This window comes from Helianthus annuus, chromosome 9, assembly GCF_002127325.2.
Source record: "Helianthus annuus cultivar XRQ/B chromosome 9, HanXRQr2.0-SUNRISE, whole genome shotgun sequence".
In the NCBI taxonomy this organism is placed as follows: domain Eukaryota; kingdom Viridiplantae; phylum Streptophyta; class Magnoliopsida; order Asterales; family Asteraceae; genus Helianthus; species Helianthus annuus.
Genome location: NC_035441.2, coordinates 146,599,871 through 146,621,919, shown reverse-complemented (window position 1 = coordinate 146,621,919; position 22,049 = coordinate 146,599,871). Strand labels below are relative to the sequence as shown.

General features: G+C 33.9%; 1 protein-coding gene and 2 long non-coding RNA genes across 3 annotated transcripts; all 3 read right to left on the bottom strand.

Annotated features, from left to right (window-relative positions):
• Window positions 1-9,193: 9,193 nt before the first annotated feature.
• LOC118482157 lies at window positions 9,194-15,815 on the bottom strand. Its single transcript, XR_004867495.1, has 4 exons — window positions 15,782-15,815; window positions 9,704-9,813; window positions 9,565-9,618; window positions 9,194-9,448 (listed from the first exon to the last, which is right to left on the bottom strand). It is a non-coding gene; the product is annotated as an uncharacterized LOC118482157 (long non-coding RNA).
• Window positions 15,816-16,526: 711 nt separating this feature from the next.
• Window positions 16,527-17,211, bottom strand: LOC118482156. Its single transcript, XR_004867494.1, has 2 exons — window positions 17,010-17,211; window positions 16,527-16,588 (listed from the first exon to the last, which is right to left on the bottom strand). It is a non-coding gene; the product is annotated as an uncharacterized LOC118482156 (long non-coding RNA).
• A 3,957-nt stretch (window positions 17,212-21,168) lies between these two features.
• LOC110876843 lies at window positions 21,169-21,687 on the bottom strand. The gene has a single exon (XM_022125003.1). It carries the CDS (start codon window positions 21,685-21,687, stop codon window positions 21,169-21,171), a length of 519 nt encoding a protein of 172 aa, XP_021980695.1.
• Window positions 21,688-22,049: the final 362 nt, after the last annotated feature.

The window sequence follows — 22,049 nt, the reverse complement described above, 5'->3', positions numbered from 1 at the left end:
GAATTCGGGTTGAATGTATGTGTTGGTCAAGATTATGCATTAGAGGCTTTTACATTGTGCTTGAACGGGCGATGCTCGCCATGTATTTGTATTAATCACTTAATTTCGATCAAGAAGTGAATGTGTATTAAATGTATAACATATGACCATGTTAGTAAAGGATGATGTTATGAATTACATTAAGTTGTCTAACTTAGCAATGTTGTTGTCAAAGTGTAGAATCATGAAAGCATAAGTATGTGTAAATTGATTTTGTGTATATTATGTATACGACTAGGTGATCGTGTAGTTGTACGTGTCATACAACATTATGTATGAAACGAATGTGATGTTATTAATATGGTCTACTATATCAATATGAATGCTTCTTCAAAGGTTAGAAGTTATATGCTAGAAGGTTGACTTTCTGAAAGTCAACCGAGGAATTATAGTATGATTAGGCATTTTGACATAAGCATAAGAATCAAGAGATCATGGAAAGTGTGTTAGACCAATTAGGTGTTATATGTGATAATGAATTTGGATTTCGAAGATATTGAATAATGTGGTTGACAAATCATGTCATATGCATGTTAGTGAAAGTCAATGGTTATAAGAGTTAGTAAATGTGTGTTAATTTGAATGGGCACGAATACTAACATTATTATGGCATGACGACATGAAGAATTGGAACCACACAAGCATGGACCAAGCATGGAAGAATAGCGGGTCAAGATGAGGCAAGGAAGCGGTTTCGAGCACGGATGCACAAGGTAAGTGACTCCCGACTCACTTCTTAGTATACATAAGAATTTTATTGTTTTTGAATAAGGGAAATTATGTATGATATAAGATAAATGAAGGTATTAAGATAAGTAATGATCTAGATAGTCGAAGATAGTATGTGGGACCAATCGGGTCGAATAAATAAGAATAAGTGAGGACTTGGTAATAAAATATGTAATGATTAAGGACCCGGGCAAGGGTTCTTAGGCTAATATGTAAGGAATTGTTTCACGGATGTTTAGAAACAAGTTTCAAGTGAAACGGACGCAAAACGAACAAGTTATGCGAGTTTTAGTATTAAATTGGTAAGCTGAACTGGGCATCACCGTAGCTTACGGTGCCACCGTAAGCTACGATGGGAGCTGGATTTCCTTTTTCTGCCGTAAGGCAATCTAGAATTACCGTAAAGCTTTTGGGGCCACCGTAAGCTACGGTAGCCACCGTAGCTTACGGTGGAGGTCTGATGTAAATGTAAAGTTTGTGGACTTCTTTGTTTTTCCTTCGAATTCGGACCCCGTGGACACATTCCAAGCCTCTTTAAGTCCTTATAAGGTTCCTCAACCCTACTGAAAGGCTTGGTAAGTTACGGGTGAGTTCGGAACTCATTCTTAAGATCCGAAACATATCCGAAGGATATTTTAAAAGCGTTTATGACATGTGATTAAGTTCGGGATGTGTGAGCGAGTACGCGGGGTAATGAATTAAGTATGTGAGTAGGTATGTTTGTATGTAGTAATGTATGTATGTATGTATGTAAGCATGTAAGTAGGTATGTTTGTATGCCGTAATGTATGTATGTATGTAAGTATGTGAGTAGGTATGTTTGTATGACGTAATGTATGTATGAATGTGTGTAGGTATGTATGTACGTAGTTATGTATGTAATGCATACGTAGTTTCAATACACTTAAGTATTGACGTTATTAACAGTGTGCCTCGAGAATGAAATGTAGTGCAGGTACTCCATCGAGGTTTCGCTAAGGATTAGACACCCGGATGGAATGACTAAATCTAGAAAGATAACGGGATGGAAAGAATATGTGGATAGAACATATCGAGACTACACGATTAAGAATCTTGTTTGTATATAATGTATGCTAATGTTTTCAATGTATGTGGTGGGTGCAGGTTGTACGAATCACAGATTTTCATCACAAGGAGTAGAGATCAAAGACCGAGTTACTAGATGGATTGTGCGGGAATGCTTGTGTATGTAAATTGATAGACATAAGTTATGCATATATTGTAAAAGTGTTATTTTATAATGAACTTTCAAGTAACTCAAAACATTTATAATGAAAGAAATTTTGTGGTACGTATTTCCGCTGCGTCTTTTCAGTTATAAGGTGTTAGGGTGTTACAAATTTAAAATTGGGATGGATAGTAAACTTATGTTTTAATGATATTTGATTGTTTTAAATAATAATTTAGTTCTTTTTCTTCCTAAAAAAATTTGAATTTTTTATAGCAATAGTGATATCATAGTTTTCTTTTTCATTGTTTTGTATCAATGTATTATGTACGATATATGTCTTCACCCCGTTTAGTTTTTTATTAATTTATCTTTTATTTGATGACTTGCCTTCATTAGGCTTAAAAAACTGAATACGTAGTTGTATTGATTATATAAATTTTATTGAAAACGAGTCGTGTTTGAAATAAAGTCTTTTTTATATCAAAGGGTTGATCAAGTCATTGTAGTACTTTGACGAACAAAACAAAGACTGACAACGTCCATACCGGTATCGATATATACTTTAAAATATATATAAGCCTTTAACCCAATTAGTTTTGTTTAATTTGATTTTCCTTCAATAACTCGCGTTCATTATCTTCTTTATAAAGTTGAATACGTGACCATGTCCTAATATTGTTTTTCACTGATCCTGTATAAGAAAAAGAGTTTTATTCAAAATAGTACCGTGATGAACCACCGATATTCGTTTTTAATATAAAAGGCGTAAGAACATATCATGACTTTAAACCGAGTGCAGGTCCTGTACTGATATCAAATCGTTACCGCTCCAAAAGCCTGGGTAATGAATCAAACCGATACGGACCACTTCCCGCCACATCGTGCAGGCAAATCCCGCTAGATATCAGTAATTACACCATAACGTACTTTTCATCAATTTTATTAGTCATTACATCATAAATTGGACAAAAGGGTAGCTTCTTGTCTGTTGACTTTTGAATTTAGTGGGTTGAACTCTCCTATTTTGTTATTAAGGAGCATCCTTTCAAGATTGTTAATTTATATATATATATATATATATATATATATATATATATATATATATATATATATATATATATATATAGGTAAAGGATCCTGTACAAAGTCATACTTTTGTAAGAAGTGTGAGAAATAATTTGGTGATGACAAGTGTCCTCTATCTTAATTAATTCAAAAAGGTATATTAGTAATTTACTTTTCTTATCAATTAATTGAGTTTCAAGATAACTAGATAACTGGAAAAAAAAACTGTCGTCCTATTTTTTTGCAAGATTCATTTCCATTTTCACCTATGTATGCCATAAAACATCAGTTATACATTTATGATGGTGGCCACAAAATGAAGTGAAAGTGAGACTTAGATTGCCAACAAACGTATTACTATTTTTTGTTCTTAAAATGGAGACCATGGCCACTAAATCTGCATATATTGATATCAAGTATGTCGTCCATTTTGCAAGATCTAATATGGGCTCATCATGGTGTTTTAAAATCTGGGAATGTTTTGTATTGTAAAACACCATGACTTGAATCATAGATTTTTAAAACACCACGCAATGAACAATGTCTCCAAATAAAACACCATGACTTGAATCATAGTCATGGTGTTTTAAAATCTGGGAATGTTTTGTATTGATAAAACACCATGCCTTGAATCATAGATGTTTAAAACACCACACCATGAACAATGTTTCCAGATAAAACACCATGACTTGAATCATAGATGTTTAAAACACCACGCCATGAACAATGTCTCCAGATAAAACAACATGACTTGAATCATAGTCATGGTGTTTACGATTTTTATACAATGTCTCCAGATAAAACACCATGACTTGAATCATAGATGTTTAAAACACCACGCCATGAACAATGTCTCCAGATAAAACACCGTGACTTGAATCATAGTCAATTTATCCAGTTGTTTTAAAACACCATGCCATGAATCTGATTACAGTTCTTGTTATGATAATGTATGACGAATATGCAACCAAAGACCTCCTACAATTAAGGTGAATCATTAATTCCTATATTTAAGGAAAAAGGAGTAAATGTAGGAGTTTTTTGGTCGTGCATGGTTACCATATTTCAAACATTGAAAAAGACACTATTGCCCTTTAATTTTACATAAGGTCCCTCTGATTAAAACACAATTTACATTTTTATACTCTATTGATCTCAACCATTAGATCAAATATCCAATGGTTTAAAACACTTCTTACCCTTCTTACATTTTAGACACTTTTTACCATATCCCTACCATATATATATATATATATATATATATATATATATATATATATATATATATATATATATATATATATATATATATATATATATATATATATATATATATATATATATAGGCTTTGCATCTGCTTAATAAAATATATCAAGAAAATGGAATATGTTTTTGGAGGTAGGACTTTGATTATGGTTTTCTTGACTTCTGAGTTTTGTAAGTGTGTTGAATTAGTTTATCACCCCTCTATATTTGCATGGAATGCATCAACAAATTAAAATTTTGTACTTGAATCTTATTAGTAGGCGAATTTGTTTTATTGATAAAATTAGAAACATGTGTCATTCAACTATCGAACAATCGGAAGAAGCATGCGCGTTGGTCTCGTCGTTAGTACTCAAATGCATAAACACAAAAGTATGAATTTGTGCATAATCCTCCCGAATGTACACTTTTATGACTTTAGATATTATCCTATTCTTAATGCTTAATATTATGTTGAATGGAAAGTAACAACCAGTTTATTTATTTATTTATTTATTTTTAATGCTAACAACCAATTTGTTGACTTATTTTCAATGGTTATATATTTAGATAATAAATGGCCGTATACGTAGTGTGGTCCGAAAAATTGGACGAGGGCAAGCAAGGTGGACTGCTCTGCGATGTGGGTAATGTCAGACTTTGTCTGCTTGGGTAGGTCCCGTTGGACCGTTTGAAATTAAAAAAAAAACAATCCGACGTCTATATGCCTAAAAAATATTACAGGTATGACTAGTCGGTTTAGCAAATCTGTGGTATTTGAAATTACCACAAATCAAAGTTCTCAATTGTAAAGTTTTATTTTTATTTTTTATTTAGTGCAGAAAATAGCCCCAGAAAATTCATTTAAACATGTATCGTTAGGGCTGCAAACGAATCGAACGAACACGAACAATTGTTCGTGTCCGTTTGTTAAGAAATATATGTGTTCATGAACCGTTCACAAACACTTAACGAACGAGATTTTATGTTCGGGTTCGTTTGTTAAGGAAATGAACTTGTTCGTGTTCGTTTGTTAATTTTAGGCAACAAAAAAAAACGAACGTTGACGAACACAAATGAGCACAAACTAATGTTTATGAACACAAATGGAAACAAATGAACGCAAACAATCGTTCATGAACAGAATATGTAATTTATTGACACTTATTAGATATTCAGTTTGTCGGAATTTTGAAGTATTTAAATAAGGGGTAACTTTGTAGAATAGTAACCAAGTTTTAAAAGTGTTCCAATTAGGTCACTCAAGTTTCAAAAGTGTTCCAATCAGGTTACTCAACATTCATTTTTCATTAAAACTAAGGGTTTTTTCATCCATTTCATAAGTAACCATGGTGATGTGGATTTTTGTTTCTTTTTTCTCTTTTATTTGATGCTAACTTTAAGTGATGACGTGAATTGTAACTTGTTTTTTTTTATTTTTAATGTAATTAAAGTGTTTTTATTTTTAATAAATATAATTTCATATATTAAAATAATCCGACCCCAACATCTTATTCTTCATTTTTTTCTTGACACATAGAAAAAAGGACATGACTCGATTTGAAGGTTAAGTTATCTAATTGGGACAAAAACGATACGAGTGACCTAATTAGAACACTTTTGAAACTTGGTTACTATTCTGTGACATATTCCCTTTAAATAAATATAAAAACTAAAAACACTAATCAATTATCGAACATAAACGAACACGTTATCGAAGGTTCACGAACATAAACGAACGAACACGACCTCTGTTCATGTTTGTTCGTTTAACTAAACAAACGAAATTTCTTGTTCGTGTTTGTTTGTTTATTAAACGAATGAACACAAACGAACTTCCCGCCGAACGGTTCACAAACTGTTCGCCAAACGTCTGGTTCGTTTGCAGCCCTATGTATCGTCATACAGAAGGAAGGTTTTACCAACTTAAAAGATCATGATACCCTTTTAAAAAAAATTTACACTATATAATAAAATAAACCTGTTTTGGGACACTTGTCATTCTCTTATTTAATTGATTAGAATTATTAATAATACTAACAATACTAATATTTAATCTAATATAATACAAATAATAATAATAATATTTAATCTAATCTAATACAAATTCTTATTATTAATTCAATAACCTATTGTTAAACTAAAACTTCAATAGAATCTTAAATCCTAGCTAAACAAGTTTCGAAATTCATAATAATATTAATATGTTAGACTAAATATATTATTGATATATATAACTAAAATTATTATCAATAATATTAATAATAGGTTTAGAATCAAATACAAAAATTCAAAAAATAAGAAGTCATACAAAGGATATCAAATAGACTCTGATTGACCTCATTCAACCGACATTAGAGCCGTCTTATCGAACTCTACGCCATTAATTAATATGTACGAGTGGATGGGTTACATTTATATTAGCTCATTTATGTCAACAAAGATTCAAAAAATAAGAAGTCGTACAAAGGGTATAAAATAGACTCTGATTGACCTTATTCAACCGACATTAGAGCCGTCTTATTGAACTCTACGACATTAATTAATATGTACGAGTTGATGGGTTACATTTATATTAACTCATTTATGTCAATATGGTATGTAAATGTCTCTATCTTTATTTTGCATTTACAGGAAATATCTATACTATATAGTTTAAATTGTTCAACCCGTGTAACACACCGTATGGAAGTTCTGATCCTTTTTACCCCAGAATGAATAAATAGCCCTTTTCATAGTTAGGCAGGCAATTAAACCCCTGATAATTCCCAATTGTCAATTTCTACCTCGAGTTATCATTATGGATTATTTCATCTCAAGATTAAACAATGTTTCTTATGAACCCCAAACCTTATCTAAATGTACTAAATTCATTCAATGTTTATAATAGAATAACAACATACGTATGAATTATATATACTTTGACTTCAAGTTGTATAAATAAAAAATTAGGGCGTACATCAATAGCAAATGTCTTCGATATAATGTAAATTTCTCTCGTATGTGAAATGTGACTAAGGTGTTTAAAGTGAGAGAGAAAAATGTTATCAAAATCTCTTAGAATAGAGTTTACAATCCTTTTTAATGATGTAATCGATCACAGAGTTTTGTTAACGTCCTAAATTTTCCGTTTGTTATATAAGGATACTTTATTCTATAATACAATAATAAATTCTGGTTTAAATTGTGTTGCCATGGCAATAGACCATGAGATATAGTTTGACCTCTCTTAGTTCCATTTAAACGTCATGTCATCCATTTTTACCTCTTTAACTCTTTCTTATTATTATTATCTATAAATCTCTTAATGTCAATTTTAATAATATATACAAAAAATATTTTGTTATCCTTATTATTATTATTATTATTATTAGATCTCTAAATTTTAATTTTAATAACATACGGAGGAATAGTATATTTTTTTGTCTTTTTATCTTCTTTTTTTTGGCATTAGGATATTTCATTTTGTAACAATACTTTAGTTTTTATAATTTGTGTCACAAATGTTAAATAATTTTAGTTTTTTTATTAGTTTTTGTTTTACATTTTTCTCGGATTTGTTCGTCGTTCATTGCTATTTAGCACAGTGTTTGATAGTCACATTTGGCCCCTCAGGGTTTTTTTTCATTCGTATTTGGTGGTCACATTTGGTCTTTTAAGTTTTTTACCCCCTCCACTTTCTAATACGCATCGTTATAAATTCGACTTATTCTACGTTTTACGTCACGTAAGTCACTTTGTGTTGGATATTTGTGTTTTTTTTTTATGCTTTACCCGGTTTTGGTTTTCGTTTGATGCTACTTGGCATGGTTTTACGTCCCCATCTCCTCAATGTTGGTAGCATGTTTTTATGCCCACTGACCCGCAACGCGGGTAGCTTAAGACTAGTTGATAATAAAAAAAGCATAAAATATAAGAAAACTAAAAAATCTTGTATTTGTTCCTAATCTCTTGTTTCAGTTCTTCTTCCAATTGACGGTCCAAGCCCGTCAGATGATGAATATTTTGTGCGAGAATTCTGAAGTAATTATGTTTTTCTTCATCTTCATCATCTCTTTTTGCAAGTCCATCTTCGTATTTGTGCGTAATCCTCTCGAATGTACACTTAAATGACTTTAAATATTATCCTATGCTTAATGCTTAATATATTATGATGAATGGAAAGTAACAACCAGTTCATTTATTCTTTTTAACGCTAACAACCAATTTGTTGACTTATTTTTAATGGTAATATTTAGATAATAAACTAGATTTTTGCCCGCCGCAAGTTGCGCCGGCAGGGCAAAGTGTTCGCCAAGTTCCGTTGTCCTCTCACGTTATGAGGGGAAACCTATTACTTCATGTCTTTGAAATGTTACTGATAGATCTACCTAGAAACACCAAACGAAACACAACTCATATAAACATTCATAAACAAACATGTAGGCAATCAAATCCGATTAAAAAATTAGAAACTTAAGCTTTTGTTGCAAGTTGCAACACAAACAACATAAAAAGGATCACAAAGGATAACAATAGTAGCACCAGAACCAATATTCACAATAACCCATTTTTTTCCTCTTTAGCATCCCAGGTAACACAGCTTGTGTCACCTTAGTTATCCCTTCAACATTAACTTTAATCAAACTATTCAACTATTCATCATATCCACTTTTTCATTATTTAGACCAAAAATTTCATCAACTTGCCATTGGGTGGTTCAGTCGATTTCGCACCATTTTCATCTTCTAGTTTAGATTCTGAGTTCTCGTTTTCAAACGCCAAAGTCTTCAAGCGTTTAGAATTTCACAATGTTTCATTCATAATTTAATAAATCTTAGCATTTACAAGTTATAATTGGTATATCACACTAATAGTAGCCTAGCATACTAAACTTCAAGAAGCAAAACAATTAATCAGCATCTAGAAACCCAATTCAAAAAGTTCAGCAGGAAATGATCCTGCAACCATTTCTGTGGTCCTGTAGTGTCGATTTTAAGTAATACAAACAAAAAAGATTGATGAGATTGAAACATTTTAGATATAGGATAGAATATAGCCGTGTTTCAATCTTAAATTCGAACAAATTCGTACCACCGATTTCATCCAAATTTGAATAAATTGTGCAACAATTTCATCCTTTCTGTAATATTCCATCATGACACTATATCCACTCGGGAATCATCGCTTGTTTGAATCTGATTTACGTTGAATTCCACCATAAGTGTATTGTACCAATAGGGTAAAATGGTAATTTTTCATTTCACTCAGATGGGAGTTTCAAAAGTTGATATGAAGATACAAATTAGCTAACCTGATCCATGAATAGCAGTGAATGCCAGAATTGTGTGGGTTCAAGCTCAATCCACTTAAATAAGGCAATGAAAAAAACACAAATAAATATATAAATGAACTTACATTTCTATAAAACTAATAAAATACAAAGTACCAACCTTTTCTGTAGAGTTTCTTGTAAAAAATCACAGTAAGTTTGGGCAGCGTATAAGTCTGGCTTTCCAGTGTTTATTATCACTTTCGAATAATTGTCTCTGTTCATATGCATCTGTTGTGTGTTCAAACATAAACGGAAAATCAGTTTTTAAAAAGCAATCCTAAACACTCCAAGTATCATGTGAAATATTTGTTGGATCGTCGTTGACCCTGAATGAGTCGATCAGAAGAGTCGTTTTCCAATTCAAAGGCGGAATCAGTGAATTAGACGCTCAAACTAAATATAATGCTTCACTTTATTGATTCTGATAATGTTTACAACCTGGAAGCAATTCGGCAGCACTTCGTTACAAGTTCCGAGCCGTTACAAATGAAATAACCAGTCACCTATTTATAGAATTCTGGAACCGCTATATGTACATGTCACAAAAGCGATCCTGGTGAGATAGTGTGTGGATCGCTTTTATGGACAATGTCCATATAAGCGGTCCAACATGCTATTTAACCACTTCTCGATTCTCGAACCTCGTGCACTGGTTATTCTAACCTATCCTATCCTATAACATGATACAAGACGAAGTCAATAGACGTAATGCACCAACAGACTCCCCCTCGGATATTGACGAAGTCTTCAGTGAACATTCTCTGTTCTGCCACCTCTTCAGTCTTTATCATCTTTGCCAACTTGTTCAGATTGCATACATTTAAGAATCCTTTAATCTTTCACTTTGATCATCTTTACATCATCATCATCAGTAGGCTCCCCCTCTCGTCAAGCTTCTGTGCTTTTAGAGATCATCACCTTACTTTTCTAGCTACAACTTATCTTCATACTCCCCCTTAGACTTGGCTCTTCGGGATCGTAATCTGAATCTTTCCTGTAATTCTCAAACATTCATAAGTAACAATATTTTCAAATTCATTAATCATGTTCTCTAATACACTCCCCCTGTCAACAAACTTAACAGATATGGCAATATAAAGAATCCAATTTTCTCACACATTATCATTCAAGTTCAAATTAATGACCTTGAAGATATTCACAAACTGTTTTTGAAGATTCTCAACAAATTTCAAGTTTCAAATTAATGAACTCGTTTTGTTTTCAGACACACAATCAGCATACTTAGATTTTGAAACTCAGCAACTCAGATATCGGTTTATTGAAAATAACGCAGAAATCAAAATCTTTTTGTGTTTTCTGAAAATATAAAGCTGTAAAGAAATATATACAAACAATATTTTTGTTTTGAGAATGCATCAGAGGATCATATCAGTTTATGACAAGTCACAAGTACCGTTAAGCTTTAAATCATACTCAGAATTAAACAATTCACTTAGATTGTCGATATACTGATCCATTTAAATTTTCATACAGATTTCAACTGATTCAGGATACGATTTAGATGTTTTAAGACTTAAACTCATTCATGTGTCCCACCTCTTGAATATACTCCCGTATCCAGAATCTCAATATTCAGTCTTACAGGTAAGAATACTACAATGATGTCTGTACATAAATTAGGGTATGCGAGAACTGAGGGATCTCAGGTCAGAACTTCCGTTCAGCAGAGAGATATCAGCTTCGACTTTGCAGTGTGTTCCCTTTAGAGAATCTTTTCAGCTACAACAACTGATTATCAATTTTATTGTCTAATCAGCTGAGGGCTTTATGCTATATTTCAAGCATTTTGGTGAAAGTATTAGCCAGGGACTAGGTCAGAACCACCGTTCAGCAGAAGTCCCGGAATAATACCCCAGACATCATAGAGTATAAACACCTAGTATATCAGAATACGAGACCTTTCAAACGAGATTTCAGGGGTTACCTATATATCCAAGTAGTGTTCCCCACAAAATAAGCAAGTTTGAATTTAGGTTTATATCCCGAAAAAGCTTACTGAATGTATAAAAACCTATTGACATATCATCAGTGAGACTGCTTAATGCTATTTAATCATTACATTTCTTTAGCATACTGTAACTGTCTACTGATGTACTATCATTTCCTCTTTTTACGTAAAACTCAAATTTTTGATTTTATCATGTTTTTGTATTTTTCAAATTTTCTAATGTTTTTGTATTTTCTAACAATTTTTCTCCCCCTAAAATGCAAAACCATTAAAGAAATTTGACAAACCGATACTGATAGCTTTATCTCGCCATCCATTTTCTGCTTCTCATGCTCTGTTTCGCAAAAAATATAACGTACCCCCATGATTTACAACCCATTGATTTTGACCGTTAGAAAACCATTCTTCAACCTGTGAGTAATCATGTTTGTTCCGCCGTGAGGGTTTCGGCATAGTCCATCACCACATATTCAATGTAAACGAATCATCACAAACATCAAGCAAACAAACACACAACCAACAAACATACAACAATCATCAAACACAACACAAATTCATACAAAACAACAAACAAACTCCCTGTCTGTCCAAAACCAGGGATCTTCAACCTCTTCCTGTGCAACACTCTCACAATCTTCATCAGCATTTAGCACCTGCACATTCAAACTTTATCAAAAACACAAACAATCTGTCATAAACATTTCAAACAATAAAGATAGATGCCGATTCATGCTTCGCGATCCAGGAAGCTCCGGCAATTCCAACCACTTAATCAAACATAGTGTCCACCCAGGCCTCAGGAGCCTTAGGTGTAACTTTGATTCGAGCAACCTGAATTTTAAAATTTTCAGCCTTGAGTGGAGGAAAATTTGCATCATAAGCAACCACATCTGAATTCTCAGATGTTTTCACCGCAGAAGTTAAACCTTTCGTTTCAGCTTTTGGTTTCCAAATTTGTGTTTGTTTTTCAGATTTCTTTTCAGCATTCTCAGTTTTTATCTCATCGACACGTTTCTTAACCGACCATTTTTGACCTTCTGGAGCACCTCTTTTATAAAAATTTGTTTCTTTCTGAACCTGTTGCTTTTGAACAACATTTTTAGGTTTCCAGATTTTTCGAGGTTCTGTCACAACAACTATCGGTCTCCAAATCTGTGTTCTAGTCGATCTGGATGTGTGAGAATTCCAGGTCTGTCTTGAATCGAACCTGTCCGATTTTGGTTTCCAAATTTGATTTGATGCAAACTTGTTTGTAGTGTACCTCCAAGTTTGTCTCGAATCAAATCTGGTTGACCTTGATTTCTCATTACCAGATTTCTGTTTTTGAACATCAACAGACTTTGGAATTTGACATTTTCGTGCAACGTGGCCAATTTGATCACATTTAAAACACACTTTCTTTGACACATCTTTTGACTGTTGTTGTTTCTTTTTCATGGCCTCAAACTCTGTATTAGATTGTGTGCCGATTTTGATTTCTTCCTCAGTAAAACTTTTTCCCTGAACAAAATTCATTTTTGTCTGAACATTCGACCTTTCAGTTCTATTTCGACTCTGTGTCTTCTTATACCCCAAACCAGACCTTTTGTTTTTCTTCTTAGAACCAGGTTTGTTATAAGACCTTTTAGAACCTTGACCAGCATACTTCGAAATCTCAGACTTCTCAATTTCGATCATCTTGAAAACTTTGTCGATTTTCTCTGAAATCACATTCTGAATCGGGAAAACCACATCCAAGAATAATTTGTCCGATCCAATCATGGTATAGACCAATCCTTTTGAATCATCATTCAAATTCTTCTCAGATTTCGGGTCTTTCAGATATCCATCATAAAGATTTCCTTCATCTTCATCCTGTGATTCAGACTTTCCTTTCAAAACACTATCAACCACCTTACTCACCACCTCTGAATCATCAGCATCATCAGATTTGGTGTAAGTAACATCGATACTTTCAGGTAATTGGTCAGCTATGTTCAAACCCTTTGCCACCTTTTCCTCATCATAAAAAGTATAATTGTCTCTCAATGGTGGTGGTACCTGATGATATTCTGAACCAATACCCTTTTTACAAACATTAGTATCTTTGTTATCAGGTGTGATATTGAAAATACGTTCGAGAATGTACGAAGAATCATGATAACTTTGAAGTTTTGTAACAATCTTTTCTTTTTCAGCCAAGACTTGTTTAAGATTAGCAATTTCATCAATACGTTTGTTTAATTCAATTTGCTTATTTTTAAATTGTCTTTCATACATTTCTTTGGTTGTTAAAGTTTCAGACAATCTCTGATCAAAACTTTTGACTTGGCTCTTCAAAGTATCATAAGCTTCTTGTACTTTCTGACTTGACCATTTTAAAGAATCATACTGTTTTTGTAATTCTAGAAACTTAGATTCTTTTTCAATGCAATCAACACATTTTGTATCACATTTTTCTTTTAAAACCTTATTTTCTTTTTCAAAATCATGACACTTTTGTGTTAATTTCTCAACTTTTAATTTCAAATTTTGTTCCGATTCAATTCTTTCTTTACATTTTTCTTTTAAAGCATTTAATGAGTCAGAAAATTTTCTTACTTCAGTGATCGACGACACATCGGCTGCCTCTGTCTTCTGTATCTTTTCAGTCTTTTCTTCAGCATCAATCTTTACCAAAGCCTCGACTTCTTCAATCATTTTCTTCAAATCTTCTTCTTTTCTCCTCTTCAACTCTACCACCTTCGGTAGGCTTGCCTCAAAAATCTCTTTCAATTCTTTCATGAATTCTATCAAATAATTTTTGTCAGAGAGTCTTTTTGTGTTGTAAACGCCTTCACTTGGAAACGCATTAGTTACCGCATCAAAATCAACTTTCGTTGGATCAACCACCGGATTACCATACGGATCCAAATAACATTCCAATTCTTCACTCCACCTCTCAGCTCTCTGTGCTTCTTGAAACGGAGCATACAACTTGCCAATCTCCCATCTTGCTTTGTCTCTTTTCCACCATCTATCATGCTCTTCTTTTGACATGTTTTTAGATTCGTGAATTACCTGAAATTCAATGACTGGAAGCAAACAAACAAACTGAATCAGTTAAAACAATATCAAGTAATTTTGAAATACACAAACACTCGATGTCGTGTAATAATCTTGACACTTGAACAAACACAGATTGATCGAACGAGCAAAACCAAACTTGACAAATAAGCGAAACTGATTGGACAAATAAGCGGCCCAAGTCAGATGAGCGGACCAAATCAATGTGTCTATCAGCGGTCCAAACAAGTTCAATTGAGCGGACCAGGATTGATTATATGAGCGATCCAGTAATTGTCTTATGAGCGGTTCATAAACGCGGACCAGGAGTTGTACGTTCGAGCGGTTCAAGTATGTGTATTCGAGCGGTTCAAAGATATAATACGAGCGGTCCAGAATAGTTCACTCGAGCGGTTCAAATAAGCGGTTCACAGCTGTCTATAAAAGCGGTCCAAAGATGTACTAAGAGCGGTTCATGTATTGTTCGGATGAGCGGTTCAAGCACGTTTTTGGAACGGTTCAACCTTCAAATGTATCTAAAAGCGGTTTATACTATGTCCGAAAAAGCGAACCTACATTCGAAGGCTGTTATGTCCATTTTTAGTTCGAGTTTTAGTCTGAAATTTTCAAGGGTTTGTTATTGTCCAATAATACACGTCCTGTGAAAAATTCGTCCAATTTTAACCGTGGAAACTTGTCTAAATCGAAAAAGAAGGTGTAGAAGACAGAAATGGATCAAATTTGAGCTGAACTCTTCTTCCTGAGCTCTGATACCACTTGTTGGATCGTCGTTGACCCTGAATGAGTCGATCAGAAGAGTCGTTTTCCAATTCAAAGGCGGAATCAGTGAATTAGACGCTCAAACTAAATATAATGCTTCACTTTATTGATTCTGATAATGTTTACAACCTGGAAGCAATTCGGCAGCACTTCGTTACAAGTTTCGAGCCGTTACAAATGAAATAACCAGTCACCTATTTATAGAATTCTGGAACCGCTAATATGTACATGTCACAAAAGCGATCCTGGTGAGATAGTGTGTGGATCGCTTTTATGGACAATGTCCATATAAGCGGTCCAACATGCTATTTAACCACTTCTCGATTCTCGAACCTCGTGCACTGGTTATTCTAACCTATCCTATCCTATAACATGATACAAGACGAAGTCAATAGACGTAATGCACCAACAATATTCACTTACTTGAAAAAGAAATAATAACAATCATAAACGCTGTTGTATCAAACCAAAGAAAGGTTCTGTATGCAAACTCTGACAGCTAATCGGGTTTTCTAGAGGAACTTTGCATTTAAAGATAGTCACATTGCTGATCTTCTATTGTTTTCCTTCTTTCTTTGTTGGCTTCTGGTATATGATGATGATTTGGCTCAAGATAACACCATTTGTCAAGATCCCGACAACTAAACCCATGATGACTTTAAACAAAATTAAGGATATTAGATTAGGAAATAAAAAAAATAGATAAAAAGTTTCTAGCTTTCTAACTATTTAAGACAAACTATAGGCAGAAAATGACGATGTTAAGCGAGTGAATATGTAATAATTATAAAGGAGAAGGCTACCACATGTTGGAGCTTTTTCGTGTAGGCTGGTAAACACTCACTTTAAAATAGCATAAAAACAACATAAATTAACTCCCAAAAAAAAAAAAAAAACTCTAGAATCAGCTTCCACAACAACAACTAAACAACAAAGTATAATCTAAAGCTCAATAACATGCAAGAGTATTCAATTAGTTATAGAGATCGGCCTTTAGGTGAAAGGCCTCTATAGCCTTTGTCCGTGGCTTTGTCTTCAGCTATTACAAAGACCGGCCTTTAGATGAAATGCCGCTATAACCTTTGTCCGCGGCTTTGTCAACAGCTTTTTACAGAGAACGGCCATTAGATGAGACGCCTCTATAACCTGTGTCCACGGCTTCGTTTTCAGGTTTAAAAGTTGATGTTATTCATCTCTGGTACATCCAGCATCCTCATCTTCCCAAGGCTGCTGTAAATCCATTGAATTACTATGAATATGATGTAAATTAAACCAATAAAATGATGAAAATCCATTGAATTACTGTAAATATGAACAAATAGAAAAATTTAGTGTTTTGATTTTCTTTTAACTTTAGCAATTAGATGCAGAATCGATTATTCCTTAGCCAAACAAATTTCATTTTTCTTCTGATCAAACTTGAAATTTCCTTTAATACAATTAGATTATGTGATCATAAATGAATTACGACGCCTTAACATCACCACGACAACCGAGGCCCAAACCCGGAGATAGCGACGCCTTAACATCACGACGAAAAACCTATATTTACAACTCTAGAATTTTAAATTGAAGAATGAATGAAATATCAAATCGCAACATAATCCAAAACAGAATACGAAAAACTAAAGCACAAAATATTAGGGTTTACATGGAAGAAAAAAACGTAGCGATGTAACTAAGCTGGCGATCACCTGTGAAAGTTGGCCGCTTGAAGCCACCGGAACTTGAAGACAAAAGAGACGATGCCCCAGGATGACGGCCACCAAGAAAACAAACCAACGCGTCATCAATAACCCCCATAATCGACAACGACACTGAGGGTTATCTCCTGGTGTGAAGGAGGACGTGGGTGAGGGTTTGGGATAAGGAGCAGTTGCAGACACGTGTAAAGTTATTCAATAAAAGAGACACGTAGCTTTAAGATGACACACGTCTAGTAAAGAATAAATATACCCACAATATAGCACATAATACAATTTAAGTAAGCACAAAACTCCATTTATGCATGTTGTACAACTACAATTAGCACAAACTTGTTGCAAATTTATAATTTATAATTTATAATTATAATGACTAGAATTTTCGTTATTATACATTGCTAACAGTTTTTAAGAGCATCCATAACGCCGTATACGTGGTGTGGTCCAAAAACCTGGACTCGGGCAAGGTGGACCGCCCTGCGAAGTGGGTGGTGTCGGACTTTGTCCGCAAGGTGAGGGCAGGTCCCTTTGGACCGTTTGAAAAAAAAATCCGACGTCTAGGCTGAGTACTTCCTGAGTACTCTCAAATCCGACTAGATACTGCCTAGCGACTTTTGTAACCATGCGGTCCAGTATTAACAAATTTTAGGTGATAAGATAAGTCAAATCGTGTTTTTTTATTTATGAAAACTGAAACCAAGCCGTTGAATATTAAAACTAAACCGAACGAATTTTAGGTGATAACATAAGTCAAATGGTGGTTTTTTATTTATGATAACACTAGGCTAATGCCTGCGTTAAACGCGGCTTCAACAAAAAAACAAATTATTTGCTTTCAAATTTAATATTATGTAAAAACGCATATATTGGAAGAAACAAAAAGAAAATTGTTCAATCTTCATCGGCGACGAATTCAAATCCATCAATCTTCAAAGGAATTCAAAGTATAACGTCTTTTTTTTTTAAATTTGTGAGGCCATTTATTAATAAGTGTATAAATAAATAAATGCAAATAAACTGACATGTTACATGATATACTCACAAGATGAATTGTATCATTAAGTATGAAGTCTTGTTTATAATAAACAAATATTATATTTCACAACGTTTCATTTACAATTTATAAAAAGTAACATGAGCTCGATCCGGTTGGTGCAGCACGACCCGACACATCCAATGGAGTAATTGCAACAATGCAACTCCTCTTTAATTAACAAAAACAGACAAACACAATCAATTGCCAATAACCAATAATCAAAGGCGAAAAAACACCAAATCCGATTTGCAAATGCATAATTCAAAATTAACTTTTCGGAATACTAACAGATCCGATTTGCAAATTTAAGGCGAGGCATAAGATGAAATCCAACAATGAATCCGATTTCAAAGGAAGTGGCGACATATTAGTTATAGGAATAATTGCAAAAATTTAAAACAGAAGAAACAGAGAGCAAACCGGTGGTAGATAAGCAGACGACAACCTGATAAAATCGTCAGCCGTGAGAAGAGTGTAATAGCAGCTAGAACATCATAATTCTTGTGCATGTCACTTGACATTCCTTGTGGTGGAGTAGTGGGCTCCCTTACTTTTCCTTACCAAGCAATTTCGATACCGGTACCCATATTTGGTGATTTTCGGTACTGAGCTCATCCCTACATATTAGAGCTGTCAACAACCAACCTAGAAATATGAAATCAAACCATCATGAGAAGCCACAAAACGCAAAATAACAAAGAGAATAAAAAGGGGTGGATGAAGAATCGAACATGTGGAGCACAGTTAAACATTTGCAACACCAACCACCAAACCAACACAAAATTCAGATCTAAACCAACATCAATTGTATAAAAACACTATGAATTATGAAAGGCGTAGTAAAATAGTAAAAGTGAGAAAAAGAGAGCCAATCACAAACTGACAGGTACCCAAAGTTACTATTCCTAGACTTTGAAATTTAATAGATTTTTTATTTTTATTTTTATTTTTATTTTTATTATTATTATTATAGTATTATTTATAATATAGGGAAAAGATTAAATAAGAAGTTAATTTTCGCTAGGAAGGATAGGAAGCCATAGGATTATGACATATGGCAAATTTTAAAATAAAGAGAAAGGGTATTTTAGTCAATCCAACTCCTTCTTCTTCCTTTTTCAAAACCCAGTAAATTCAAAAACCCACCATTTTCAAAACCCACCATCTTCAACTATTTCTTCACTTTCTATCTCAATAATCACGACATTATAGTGCGATTTTCATCACAAATCAATGATATAGAACCCGATCAACGTGTTCTTCAGCTTTTTTTGAAGAAAACCCAGTTTAATTTCATAAAAAAATCTCGTTTTTTCCGGTGATTTTGGAGATAATCACTCGATTCGTTCGATTCGAGCGTTGATAAGTGTTTCTATCATTCAAATTTCGTCAATTGATGAAGAAATCGGCTTCGATCCATGTAAGAAATTCTTTAATTTCATTTTCATGATCTGGGTTTTTGATTTAGTCATTGCGTTTTACGATCTTTGCGGGGGTCCGGGGGCGGCAGCCCCCGGTAGCGGGGTCCAAGGGGCAGAGCCCCTGGCTGGGGTTGAGCTCATTTCGATAAATTTTGATGTACTAAAAACGCATCAGAAAAATTAATTTTCCATAAATTGGCTCATTTCGAAGACAGTAATTCGTAGACAATTCAGACAGTTCACAGTGACAGACAGTTTTATGTGTCCATTGCGTTTTAGAAATAAGAGAGTTTTATGTGGTTTCTGGCTATTGCGTTTTAGAAAAAAACACATTTTTAAGTGTTTTTAGTCATTGCGTTTTAGGTAAAACACATTTTTTAGGTGTTTTTCAGTCCATTGCGTTTTAGAATGAGTCATTTTTAAGTGTTTTCTGGCCATTGCGTTTTACATATAAGACATTTCTTTGTGTTTTTGGTGCATTGCGTTTTAGGTAAAACACTTTTTTATGTTTTTTTAGTCCATTGCGTTTTAGAAAACAGACATTTTAAGTGTAGTCTGGCCATTGCGTTTTACGAATAAGTCATTTCTTTGTGTTTTTGGTGCATTGCGTTTTAGGTAAAACACATTTTTATGTGTTTTCTGGCCATTGCGTTTTACAAATAAGACATTTCTGTGTGTTTTCTGGCCATTGCGTTTTACAAATAAGTCATTTATTTGTGTTTTTGGTGCATTATGTTTTAGAAAAATGTCATTTTTTAGGTTTTTTTTTTCATTGCGTTTTACGTAACTGGTGATTTTTCTATTGCGTTTTACGCAACTGGGTTTAATTTTTTTTAAATATAGCAATAGTATACTCGTCTTAAAGATAAAAAAACGCTCATTTTTTTGGTGCAATTTTTATAAAAAAATAATGTCGTATGAAAGAGTTATTAACGTTTAAAAAATGGGGGGGGGGGGAATTGGAGGAGAGAGAAACTATTGGTTTGGATTGACTAAAATGCCCTTGAACAAACTCACGCGCTTCTTTTCTTCTTTTCAATTTCCCTGATTTAATCTTAGCCCTTGATTAACTTAATGGATGGTCAAGATCACTTCCTATCCTTCCTAGCCAAATAAACTTTCTATTGTATCTCCACCCTTATAATATAATCATAAATGGATCATCCGATACCATGATCCACGCTTTTGCCAAAGCAACTTGTTCTTCATGAGTCCATTTCCTTGTTTCTTTTTTACCGATAGCCGAAGAACCTTCAACCATAGCATTCTTATTATGTTTTCTTTTGCTAGTCCCGGTCTGACTTAATTTGAACGTTCGAAAATATGGTCGACCAAGTCTGACTTAATTTGGTGATGCACTTCTCGATTACGTATATCACGCCGCTTTGCTCGTCGTTGTACTTCATTAATCGGCATGTCCATTTCATGTTTCCTGTATCGACAAATGATTTGTTCCTCGTTCTCTAAAATCATGTCATGCAAAATTATACACACGCACATTACCCTCCTAATTTTGGTTGGTGACCAAGCTCGTGCCGGATGTTTTATGATATGCCATTGTTTCTTCAAATACCAAACGCTCGTTCGACATCTTTTCTGGCTGACATCTAAGCGAATGTGTAGATGGCGCGTTTCTCACCTACTCGAGTGTTATACGCTTTCACCATTGTCGCATATTCCGGATATACCATCGGCAAGATAATAGCCAAGCTTATATGTTGTTCCTCTAAGATGAAACGAAGAGTCTGGCGTGGTTCTATTTACTATATCGTCGAAGATAGGCGACAAATCTAATACATTAATATCATTGCTGGATCCGGCAATGCCAAAGAATGCATGCCAAATCCAAAAGTCACCAGATGTCGTAGCCTCAAGCATTATGGTAAGATGGGGATAATCACCACGCATATATTGACCTTGCCAGGCATTAGGGCAATTTTGCCACTCCCAATGTGTGCAATCAATGCTATCGAGCATCCCTTGGAAGCCGTGTCTAGCTTCATGTGCTGCGTATAAAGCTTGAATGTCGCTCGGTGTCGGTCTTCTTAAATATCTCCTACCATACAAAGTAATTACAGTTTTACTAAATTTGTAAATGCATAACCTTATAGTACACTCAAACATCTTCAAGTATTTGTCGAACACATTAGGAGCAGTTCCGTATGCCATTTGCCGAATAGCCACGGGCAGTGGCGGACCCAGGATTTTTTTTTCTATTGGGGTCCATTTTTTTGGTGTAAGAATTTTTCACATCCGAAGGTTAAAATTTTGCGGATCGGTCATCGTAGTCGGGTCGGGGCTAGGAAATAATGTAGAAGCATTTAGTGGACATGCAAATGCTATATTATTAAGAACCATATTTTAAGCATCAAGTTATCAAATATTGGTAATTAATAAGTTGCTTGGAATCAACAACTACCTAAACAACACAATTACTTCAAATAACTTCAAAGTTTTGTTTAAGTTTTTTGTATTTATTTTTTATTTAGGAATGCCATAATTTGGTAATCAAATGTGAAATAAAATCATTT

Bases quoted from the DNA above. Each gene is read 5' to 3' on its own strand.
- LOC110876843 (XM_022125003.1), bottom strand. From the start codon at position 21,687: ATGGCATACGGAACTGCTCCTAATGTGTTCGACAAATACTTGAAGATG.